The 12436-nt window shown below is 41.5% G+C and overlaps 1 protein-coding gene across 1 annotated transcript in view; it reads left to right on the forward strand.

Moving 5' to 3' along the window:
• Window positions 1-12436, forward strand: part of KCNQ5 (potassium voltage-gated channel subfamily Q member 5) — a 122942-nt gene that overhangs the window by 68967 nt on the left and 41539 nt on the right. Inside the window, exons 5-7 of the mRNA XM_037392966.1 lie at window positions 2759-2934; window positions 3347-3472; window positions 11007-11117. Coding sequence (XP_037248863.1) covers window positions 2759-2934; window positions 3347-3472; window positions 11007-11117 — 413 coding nt within the window. The remainder of the gene's footprint in view (window positions 1-2758; window positions 2935-3346; window positions 3473-11006; window positions 11118-12436) is intronic.

Raw genomic sequence — 12436 nt, forward strand, 5'->3', positions numbered from 1 at the left:
GAAAGCTGTCAAAGCTCCTGGAATGGGCAGGAATAAGGGCAGGGGGGAATCACTGGCTTTTGTAAAAAACTATCCTACTGAGAGTGGTTGAGGGTAACCAAAACCCACAGTAAGCACTTTAATAATTTCTGGACCAAGTGCATAATTCATATTATTTGGGTGACCTTACTCTTTAAAGTTCTAAGAAATATTTGCGGGAATGCACACTGCTTTTCTAACAATATCTAATTTGCTGCTAGCTGGTCACCACTAATTAAAAGTGACTGTTAATGTTGCTGCTCTGCTCGGAGTAGCGTGGGACAAGCCAAGCTAACCTTGCCGTCATGTTAGCTACCAGGGACACTCTTCAACACAGTCCATATTGCTCAAGGCTTTCCAGCACACTCTATGTGAACCTCAGATCCAGATAAACACACCTAAATATAGAAGTTTGCTTGTAGGTGGGTATGTGTGCGCTACGTGTCCATGCTTGCAGTATAGTCGGTTGAGATCTAGGGCTTAGTTCAGCACAGGACATAGAGGTGTGCCCTGTTACGTGATATTCCCTGCTGTCCAGTGGCTTCTCCTGAAGGGTACAGCCTTCCCAGGTCTGAGAGCATAGCTGCTGGACCTAGGGGATGTCTCAGATACCTTAAGGCATCTCAAATGGCACTGGGCAAATAAATTTGAGCAGCTGAATCAAGCCTTGTTTGTACCAAGCCCAGAGTGTGAGTCAGCAGAGCAGCCAGCCGGAGCCTTCCCGAGGATTAGCTGCACCTCTCTCAGCTGACGTGATTTCCTTTCGCTGCACAGGGAGTTTAGACAACTGCTTCACATGTAGACACCTAAATTTAAATGTCTTCACACAAGGCTGAATCCCACCCCATCTATTTTTCTGATCTCCATTAGAATGTGTGATGTCTTTAACTTTTCCTGGTCGGTTATCCTGTTTTTGAATTCTCGCCCAGACCTCCTGCAATCTGGTTGCTGTACTCTTGGGACTTGTACAGTGCAGAAACACCCCAGGCTATTTTATCTATTCCTGGCTCTTCTAGATCTCTGAACTTGTTGGATTTACATCTAGAAGCAAATCCAGCAGTTTTGGTCACCGGTTATGTAGTAGCCACCTATGATCCTATGTGGTAGGTAGCCAAAGGCATTTTAAAATGTCAGAGCATAACGTCAGCCTGGCCTCTACACTATGTCCAACAGTGACACTAGCCAACGGCGAATGGTCAGGGAAGGTTGCACAAGCGGGACAAGCATACAGCAATATTTCTCCGTAAGAGTCTCTCAGCCTCCAACAACCTGCTCCTTGGAGACATCCTGAGCCAAAAGTGGGCTCCTGGTATTAGCCTGGAACTAAATCTTCTCCCGTGAGATCATCCTGCTGGCTTTGAACCTATGTAAACTTTTAGCATCTTGTGACAAGGATTTCCACAATTTAACAGGACACTCCTTAAACCACAGGTTCTCTGTACCCTTAGTACTGTCGCAAGAGGACAAAGCCACCCATCAGTGAGTTCAGACAAACCCAGGATGTTTGTAGGCAAGGGTGTTTGAACCTCGGCTTACTTTGGTGGCTGAGCAGAATGAACCAAGTCTATTTCCTACTGCACCGGAGCAGGCTCAGGAAACAGTCTCCTGCTTGTAGGTACAGGCACTCTCTCACCGCTCACCTGTGAGGGGCCTTTTCACTTACTGGGTCATTCTTGACTTGTAGGAACTATTCTTGGGACAAGGTGATGTTTATACCCAACACAAAAGAAGCAAAACTCATGTCAACAAGAACTTGCTTTCAGTTCTTCACTGACAAACACGAGTTTAGATCATCCTTGCACAGAAACATTCAAGCACTACAAAATCCTAAGATTTAAAGCAGATATTTCTTACAGGGGCTCTTTAAGCTTTTAAAGAAGGTCAGGAAATTAATTATGAGATGATGAAGTGACACAGAGCTTGTTCTGTGCTTTTCCAGTCTGTGCACACCGGCCTGCCCCGGTCATCGTAAAAGAACATTATGCCTTGTCACAGCATCCATGTGCCATCACTGTGCTGCTTCTCCTCATCTCCCTTTAAATGCTGTTCTGGCTCTAAGGGCAGTTGGCTGATTAGTTCATGCAGAACAAATTCGCTCTCACAGTTCGAATCTGTGACCTGAAGAAATAAATCCTAACACTTGCTGGGCTTCAGCAAACTTTCCACGCTGCCAGCTAAAAGAATGTTTCTGAGTACCCGGCACTGTATTTCTTCCTTTCCAGGAAATGGTACATCAGGGGAGTTGTGTCCAGAAACTACATGCCTCAAACACACAGTGTTCTCATAGGAAATTAGTACGTGTGATTGTACGTCTGGTTCCACTGGACTCTCACCACTGGGGCTGCTCGTATTTTTTTTTCTTAGCTTTGTTTCCTTTTTTGCCTTTTCATAGGAGAATTGCTATGGGAAAAGATATAAAGAGAAAAAAGTTCTAATTGGTCTACTGATTTGTACAGTTTGCTACATCAGGCTTCAAAGGTCCTTCATGAGGTTCCTTCAACACTGCTCCTCTTATCCATATGTTTTCAAAATTGCCACACTCAGTTTTCACCCTGGAGGCTCCTGAGGCAGGTTTTGACATCAGCCCTGTCCTCACACCCTACCTCAAACAGGAATCTTAGTGCTTTGGATTCCCACCCACCACAGGAGTCTCTCGTGTCCCCTCATTCAGCTCATGTACATGTGTGTGTTATTTATTGGTACTTGGACATTAATGTTTTCTGTAATGTATTTCTTTCAGACATCATTGTTCTCATCGCTTCAATAGCAGTTGTTTCTGCAAAAACTCAGGGTAACATTTTTGCAACATCAGCACTGAGAAGTCTTCGTTTCCTACAGATACTTCGTATGGTGCGCATGGACCGAAGAGGAGGCACTTGGAAATTATTAGGTTCAGTAGTTTATGCACATAGCAAGGTATGTAATACTAGATGCTGATTTTGTCTGGTCATTATCTTCACTTGATGCGATTCAGCAAGAGGCCAAAGAAACAAACAGTTATCAGTTTTGAGCAGAATTTTCTGAAGTAACATAAATTGTAAGGAGCATTGGCACAGATGCATCAGGCCATGTGTAAATGCTAAGTTTTTAGAATATGTTGAAAATGTTGTCCTTGATATGCAGTTGTGATTTGATATATATTGGTGAAGCATCAAACCATATGAGTGGATTCAGTCCACTTTCAGAGGAAATTTGCATCGGTATGGAAGCATTTGATTTTTAACTGTTCAACTGCCAAAAATGTATATAGATTCTTTCATTATGTCTTCCTTGAAATGCCATTCTCTTCAGTTTTCAAATAGATGTTGCTCTTATTTCTTTTATCTAGGAATTAATCACAGCCTGGTACATAGGATTTTTAGTACTCATCTTCTCATCTTTCCTGGTTTATCTCGTGGAAAAAGATGCAAATAACCAATTCTCCACATATGCAGATGCTCTCTGGTGGGGCACAGTAAGTACAGAAAAATAATATGGACTCTTTAATGAGTATTATAGAGTGCTCTGAATGTCACCTACTGTGGATTTTAATTTAGTGTGCTGTTCAGTGAATTGTTTTCACTGGCAGAAAACTGGTCTGAGAAGCTCCCTCCTCCAGCTATTCATTTGTACATCCATAGCTGATTTCACTCCATCCTGCAGAACAGCTGTTTATGTGTTTATGCTGCAAACCAGACCACTAAACCTTCAAGAGAAGAAAGCATTTTATTTTTTAACCCAGATCCTTTCAGTAATACAGTTTCTAATGGTCCCACAAAGAGCTGCTTTGATCCAACCCAGAGGGCTGCAAGCTGCAGTGCAGGAAGAGGAACAAGTGCCAGGAAAGAAAGAGGGGGAAAAAAAATCTTGCCAGCTTTGCAGTGAAGGGAAGAGTATAATCAGCACCCCTTAGAATTATGTTGTTTCTCCTTCCTCTGTACCTTGAACACAAACCCCAAGGATAAATATTCCCATTCTGGTTCAGCAGTGTTATTTTTACAGGTTTAAAAGCCCTGATTGGGTTGAGCTCGTGTTTAACTATCACATCAATGGGTTTTACTTTTTTGAAAACTGTGGGATCTAAGTAGATACCTGACTGTTTTTTCTGAAAGAAGGAGGATTATATGAATGCCTATGTGTTTCAATAAACTAGGCTTTAAATGAACAATGAAAAACTAGGTCTGAAATTTTGATATATATTTTTTTTTTATGGCATAATGTGCAGGGGGGAGTTGCTTAAAAATGCCCTAGAGTGAGCTGGACTCCTGTACTGTATGAGAGTTACTTGGGCAGCTTAAGAAATCTGTCCCAACAAAGCCTATGGCAGAGCTATTGCCAGACAGTATAAAACTGCTGTTCTTTTCCTTCTGATGCAGTAGAATAAACACCATGAGCTCTGACAGTGTCTGGATAGCGAAATGATGCCTGCGAGATCATTAATGCTGACATAACCTAGAGCACCCATTCGTTTTCCTGGTATAAGTGCAAGACTTTAAACAGCTTCTGCCATCTTTCCTCATCAGAGGGATGCAGAAATGAAACTTTCTCACCTCAGACTTTCTGCTGACAAGACTTCATCTGGACTCAGTAGTACATGCACAGGTGAACTGTGCAAAAGCCCTTTCCAAAATGCTTTAAATCGTTGAGAAACATTTTTAATAAATTTTGTTTATATTTTGAGGAAAGGTCAAGGTCATTTGCTATTGGTAGGACTAGTTTGTGTATTTGAAATTTGTTCATCTAAGGGTTAATCATTTTTTACATGTCTTCCCTAAAGACTGTGTTTCTGTGGTACCAGTGTACAAAACTGGGAGCTTGGAAACGCCAGACCTAGTAAGGTCTTACTTGTTTTACAATTTTACATTTACAAATATATGGAAATATTTTTCCTGCAGATTGCTGCTTTAGAGCATCAAGGCAGATCTCTGATAAAATACACATTTTCATCCTATAATCCAAACACACGTGAAATTCATATTGGCTAAAGTCACGAGAGAAGGTTTTGCCCTCAGTCACATCACTGTAGTTTATTTTGTTTCACTTTTCTTCAAAAGCTGAGGTCTAGGTTTGGCTTAAAGCTTTCTAACCTGACCTTATTGACATGGTTGTGAAGCATCTGGCTCCAGATGCTGGCGTCCTCACTGATGGTTACTCTGGCTCCAGCAGTCTGCAAACACCATTGAGCCTTTCGGGGTGGCAGTGGGGATGTGGTCCTGGGTGGCAGTGGGGATGTGGTCCTGCGAGAGACCCTTCTGTCCTGTGGCAGTACATAGGTCTGAGAATGCATGTTTTCAGCCCTTTGATTCTCCGGGAAACGACCTCTGCCTCTCTGCAGAGCTGTGTGTGAATTAGCACTGCATGGGCAGGGAGTTTGGACTAAGCAGAGGATTGTACCCATCTGCCAGCAGGCAACGAGGAGGGGAAACATGCACGAGGAATGGTTAAGTCCCAGCAAACTCAGACCTCCGCTCTGACACCTGACTGATGCTCATGTTAGATCCAGATCCAGATCCAGATCCAGATCCAGGTCCAGATCCAGATCCAGATCCTTCTCACTGAGAGCTCTAGCAGCAGGAAGATCTTTATTTTAGAATTTGCTTCTCCACTACCTGCTGACTGCTGTTTTTTAAGGAAAAGCCCTGCTAAGAAATAATCATTATATGAAGTGGTGCTTAAAATATTTTATATGCTATGAAAACGTATGACTCACAGGTCAGATAAGTAGTGCAACTGAGAAAATAGGAATCTTTTCTTGATGTCAGCAGGAAAAACAACAAATTGTAATCAAAAACCTGAAAACTATATTGTATATTTCTGTCTTTTCTTCTTTCCCCAGTGAGTGACATGACTACGTTTAAATTTTTAATGTGCTTCAGTGCACAAAGTTACTGAAAAGCAGTGTTCCCCCTTACCTGTTACCTTTGCCATTTTAATGATAGTATTTTTTGTATAATATGTAAAACAGTATGTGGGAAAGGCATAATGTGCTTCTTAGTCATGGTTGGGTTTACTGCCAGAGTAACCCACATGCAGATTTTGAAAAGGTCAGATTGTGTGGCATTCTAGGGGAAATCAATGCTTAGCCTCATTGATTTATTTGCAAAAGTTGTTCTAACTTAAGCCACAGAGTATCTACGAAATCCCAGACTGAATTCTGTGGTGGCAGAGGGACAAGAAAAGGCTGCATTGAAGTCAGACACAAATAGTCACCTTGAATTCCAAGCTTTCAGAGGCACTTACGCCCCTCCTTAGAGGACCAGACTCAGCATGCAGCAATTAACCCCCTCATTGATTCAGATTATTTGAGGGCTATACCCTGCTACCGTCATTTCACAGACTACATTTGTGAAGTTCCTATTTTTACCCTGAAATGAAAGGCAGGGTATGGCATCCTAATTTACATATGAATACGCCACTGTATTTGCAATTATGTGTTGTACTGTACAACCTGCAATTTAAACATGATGTTAATGTTACTATTGTAAATATTCTTGTGGTTTGGGTCGCCACAGTGCTGCCTATGTGTGTTATATGAAGAGCTCAAAATTTGCTTTGGTAGAGAAGTTAAATTAATGCAACAGAATAAAATAACTTAACTATACAAGAACAAAAGGACAATTAAAAAACTTAAATATTTCAGAACCAAACCAAGTGTGGTTTTCTGAGAACTGCTAGCGTTACTTAAAACTGTGTGTACTTATAGTGGCTTTTAGCTTGTACACGTTATTAGTTTTACCTGCAAAAGTAATGCAATTAAGATTCCTGCTTCTCTTATACATTTGGCAGTTTCTCTTCATAAGTCATTATTTTCTAGTAGTATCCAGTAATTACAGTTGGATACAGAGTGTCTCTGGCACTCCGTAGTGACTTGCAGGTGAACATAACATATTGCAATGAAAAATGTTGTCACAATCACTAGCTCAAGTGAGTTAATATTGATAACGTTTTTCCCATTTAATATAAAGATAGCATGAGCAAACTACGTTTTTTCAGTTAATTGATGTCAGGTAAAGATTCAAAGGGTAAGTACTGCTAGCAGAACATAAAATGATGTCAGAAAGAAATAGTAGGGTAGAGGAGGGCCTCCTGGGTCCTATCTCATCTAACTGAAGGCACCGAGGTTATATAATCACATTCATTATTATCTTACTTCACTTATTATTAGCATATTTATTAGCTCCAGCAATGAGATATAACAGAAGTTCTGTTATCATTGCAAGTTTTGAGTCTAGCCAGGTGACACTGCCTTCCTTGGCTCATCTGTCCAGACACCTCATTTACAGAAGCAATCAAAATGGAGGGGGTTGCATCTTCTGCAGAAGGTAGGACTCAGCTGGCTCACTCAACCGTGCAGGTTGGTTTGCTTGAACATAGGCATACGGTCCCCTGGAAGATCTGTTGGAGAGTCTGCTGCCTCTCCTGTGGGTGGTCCCTGTTCAGATGCCCAAGGGCATCTCAGCTGACACTAGACATCTGTTTTCAGGCATTTTAGGGTAGGATGGAGGAGTCTCTCTTTCCATTGTGCATGTTGCTGTGGCCAGATCGTGCTGAATGCCTAAGCATTTGATTTTTGAAGTTAGGTGAAACGAATCCTATGCAAATAAACTCTGAAAGGTTAGGTTTATTATCCTGGTTCAGGCTGTGGTGATCAGACACAGGGCTGCTCTGCAGGTATCCCTAGGAAGTCATGATTTTGCACCTTGTTATTTCTTTCACTGTATTTTGATCCTCTTGTTCACCACTTTGCTTCCTCTGACCAAGTCTCCTCTCAAAAAATAACCTGCCCCTAATTACCTTCACAGTTTTGCTACAGATTTTGTAGTTCTGTTACCTAGTCACTCTTGGCCTTGCATGGTACCTCTGATGCAGTCACCTAAGTGATGTTGTCCTTTTAAGATTGTAATCCCCAAAAGTTCCCTAATAATTTCCTTCAGTCACCTCTGGACTTTGGTCACTTCTTTAACCACCCATGGGATCCAGCCTTCCCTCACAGCGCTAGCTGTAACTTCTGTCTGCTTCCTACATTATTAGCAGTGACGTCTGGAAATTTTGCATGTTGTCATGGTCTCATGTCCAGTAGTTTTCCACAGCCTGTTCAGTTAATTTAACGTCAGCATTATGCCAGTCAGTGCCTGGCCAGTGGTTTAGCCATTGGCTTGCAGCACTAACAAACATATGGAGGATTATTCCTGAACCTGACCCTGAATTTTTTAGAAAAAAAGATTCGTAGTTGTATGATGAGAGGAATATACAACAAAAATCAAACCCATTTGTTCAGTGTCAAGTAAGATGATACGGCATGGTGCTGACACCTATACGCCCATGTAAAGACCATCCTGAGATAAAAACAGCTCAAAGTGAGCAAGTCACTGATATTCTTAATCATAGCCTGATACCATTAAGTCCTTGGACCTAAAAGAAGAGGGGAAAGGCTTTAATATCGTCTTGTTATTTTCTTTGGCGAAATTCTAGAGATACAGTCTGTGTGACTGCTCCTGGTTTTGGATTGCTCCCCGATGTCAGGTCCCAAAGGTTCAAGTTTATCTTTGACTTCTTTGGAAGGCAGTTCAGTGGCAATATCATTAATACGCAGACGGCACTTAGTTCTGTTTCCTTCTTGTCAGCCCAGGCAGGAGACATCACTGTACTTTCCAGTGTCTGGCAGAGATAGGGAGCTGGACAGAAGCCAAGAAACTGGGCTCATTCTGGATCTTTAAACCGCTTTGCAATGGCTGGCCTGGAAGTGAATTTTGAGGAACTTTTATTCAGGGATTCATTTGTTCAAGCGCTGCACTGCCCTCGGGGTCTTAATAACCTCAAACTGTTCTGTACTTGCCCTCTGATGAGAAGAGCTGGGAATACCTTCTCCAGCAAACAAAGGAAAACTAAATCAAGCACCTCTGCCAGGCCAAGAGCATGGCTGCGTCAGCTCGGCTCTGCCAGGAGACGGGGAGCTGCAGCCCCATCTCCGTCCTCCTTAACGCTCAACCTCAGCCACGCGCTGCCGTGTGCAGGCTCTGGAGCTTTGTTAGGTGCTTCCACGAGCTAACACAACTCACCAAAACAGCAGAAACGAACCACGCAGAAATGGGGATAATTCTCTTCACCTTCCTGGGTTGCACTGGCTCCCCAAAAAGTCCAGCAAAAGCCACAAGATGAGGTGGGGGCAGGGAGGTGAAGAGGAGCAAGGGAGGAGAGCAAGACCTGGTAATAAGCACACAAGGTGGTGTGTCTGTGACCAGGCTAGCATTACAAAACTTGAGACTTGATAACCACTTGAAATTTCAGCTGCAGCCTTAATTTAGCTGACTCTATTTAGTCACTCTGGCTTTCTCAGGGTAAATTACACTCGCTGCTTGTTCCCAACAATGGGAGCAATTAAAAGCACTGTTTACTATCTACAGAGCCCTAAATAGTTGAAATCTAATTACTTCCAAAAGACTTTCCTTCTTTTGTCCTGTGGTGACCCTGGCATTAAATAGAATTGCTTTGGCCGTCTTGCCTAGGAATGAGCTTTGAGGAAGCTGGAAGCAAAATAATGTCTCTAGAAGGCATTTTCCTGAAGAATCCATTCCTGCCAGAATACTTGCTAAGCCTGAACTTGCCCACATTTGGTACGCAATGTAAAATAATTCTCCATGCACATGTTCTCCACTAACGACAGGCCCTGGAGTCCTTGGCATTCAGCCTACTGTTGTCTATCTTTGTCCTTTAACATCGTGTGCCATTGCCTGAGCATGCACCGTGGCAGCCTCCCACCCGGCCTTTGGAAATCCTCCGCTCTGCCCACACCTCCTCCAGCTGCCCGCACCAGACAGCAGCGTGGGTCCAGGCTCCCCAGAGGGCAGCGCAGAGGTGTGACTCTCTCCCACCAGTCCAGTCCTCAGGTTTGGGACTGGCACACTTTCCAGGCCAGGAGTGGCATGGAGGACATTTCTCTGGGTCAGGGAAGACCCTCAGCCCCGCACAGGCATGAAGCAGAAATCTTTTGCCTTGGAGGTACACCAAGTAAACCACAACCACACACTGTTATCTCAGCGGCATTTGCACATGCACTGCACTTCCAGGTGGCCTGCAGTCAATGAGTTGCGTGTAGAGAGCTGTCTCGCATCTACCAGGCTCTGCCATCGCCTATACTGGTGCTATACAGCAGGGGTGCTGGCCTCCACAGCACAGCTTTTGAAACATCTGTGTGCTGAGCCTCTGATGACACTTGCCACCTGAAGGGATTACAGATGCCCTCCTTTTTCTCTTTGACCTCTCCCCACCTAGGTCTGAGCTAACATTGTCCAACAGCCTGAGGTACCTCTGCATCTGCTGCCGCGTCGTAGTCGTTGGACCTGCATGTCAGAATTGGTATAGGTATATCTGAGCCTATCGTAAGGAAGAGGAAAGGACCAGGGACTTCTTAAAGTTCCTTCCAGCTTTTGATTAGCATTTTTCGTGTTTCAGAAGATAATCAACTTCAAACTGTACTGATAGGCTTGTGGAAAATGCATCTGCTTCTTGCTGTTCCTTTGACTTTGACTGCAAACTTCAGCTTCCTCCCTACTATATTTTTCCAATATGAGCTCTGTGTAATTTAAATTTGTGTAGTTGTGCAACTAGGTACAGTTATATTTCCCTGCAGAAAATAGGCGAAACCCCTTTGCATCCCTGGAAAAGAACACTTTTTTCTGCCCGACTCATATAATTACCCATCATTTGCCTCAACTTTGAGATCCCAAACTTTCTGTTTTATTATTTTTTAAAATTATTTATTGCTTATTTTTGTATTTTTCTCACTTTTACTTATCTCAGTTTTATTCAGTCATAAACAGTATTAAGTTTTCCCAGAAAAATATATTCATGTTAATTTATTTATATTTGGTTTTCTGTTAGAAACAACTATATATATTTCACGTGTCTTGGATTATTTAGTGGAGATGCTGTTACGTGTAATGCAAATAATATGCAATAATCTCTCAGTGACTTCAGGTAAACCATGATGTTCGTTCATTTATTTTTAGATCACATTGACAACCATCGGCTACGGAGACAAAACTCCTCTTACTTGGCTTGGAAGGTTGCTTTCTGCAGGATTTGCTCTGCTTGGCATTTCTTTCTTTGCACTACCTGCTGTAAGTATGCCAATAAGATTTGTAAAAAGGTAACAGAAACTTCTGTAGCTCTTGCTGCTATTACGATACAAAAAGCTGAATGAAGCTCAGTACATGAACTGTTTAAGGACTTTTGTTCTGTGACAACACTAGTGAACTTCTAGCTAAAATCCAAATGAAAGGTTTGGTGTCATTGCTTGAGTTTTGGGGAGTTTCTTTGGAACAGGCAAAACTAGGAAATAATCCTAAGTTAGGTCACATACTATTGTGTAAGGTTGAAAATCCTTTCTGTTGTTACAAATTGTGACATATATTACTGCTTTTCTTTCAGATTTAAAAAAAAATCAGCTGGTATGTTTTTCTGAATTAGACTACTAAAAAAAAAGTGAAATATTTTTAATAGGTTGTCTTCTATGACCTTATTCAGGCTGCCAACAGAGTAGTAAAAGGCACTAAATCAACCAAAAGTCAGTATCATTGAATGTAAAAATGCAAGAATCATTTTCTGTGAATGATTGCAAATCAACATGACAGTTTATTTATTTTGCTTTTATCAATGTTCAAGACACTTTAATGGAAATGGGAATCATCTAGTGACTAAAATATAGCGTAGCTTCAGAAATAACTTAATTTTTGTGAGTTAATTTCCTTTCTTTTTTAAATTAGGATTGAATAAGGATGAAATCAGAAAAGACATTCGCATTGTTGTATTGCATCCAGTGCAACATATACAGAAAATCAATATTTTAATACTCAGATTCATTATCTGTTGGTCACTATAAAATATGTATGTTATAATAATGCATGTTTCCAATCATATAGACAAACCAAGATTAAAAGCCAGCATTTCCTAACAGCATTGAATCATCTAGTGTACTGAATTTATTTCTTACTCTAAGTACAGAGAGTATTTCACTATCTTTGGCATATTATAATACATTATAATTACAGTCATAATTATAATTATAATACAATACCTGTTTGTGAATCTTTGCCATTTAATGGCAGCTACTGTAATTAATTCGCTTTGTCACCTAGTCACCACTAACAAGAAAGTTAGTCTTAGCAGAACTACAATGAACATGTAAAGGATGAATAACCTTACACATTAGAGATGCCAGAACTTTTGTTCCCTGTGTTGTATCTATGTACATATACTCCTTTTCCTCATAAAATCTTTTGTGTTGAGTCTGCCTGTAAAACGAGATACATGTGAATCTTGTGCATTTCTAATATAATTTTCTCTGGACCAAGTGTCAAGTGGAAATATTCTTTCTTATAATGCATACATGTCCAGCAGATATATTACACTCCTTGCAAGCCAAGGAGGGAAATGTTCT

Source organism: Falco rusticolus, chromosome 6 (genome assembly GCF_015220075.1).
Source record: "Falco rusticolus isolate bFalRus1 chromosome 6, bFalRus1.pri, whole genome shotgun sequence".
In the NCBI taxonomy this organism is placed as follows: Eukaryota; Metazoa; Chordata; class Aves; order Falconiformes; family Falconidae; genus Falco; species Falco rusticolus.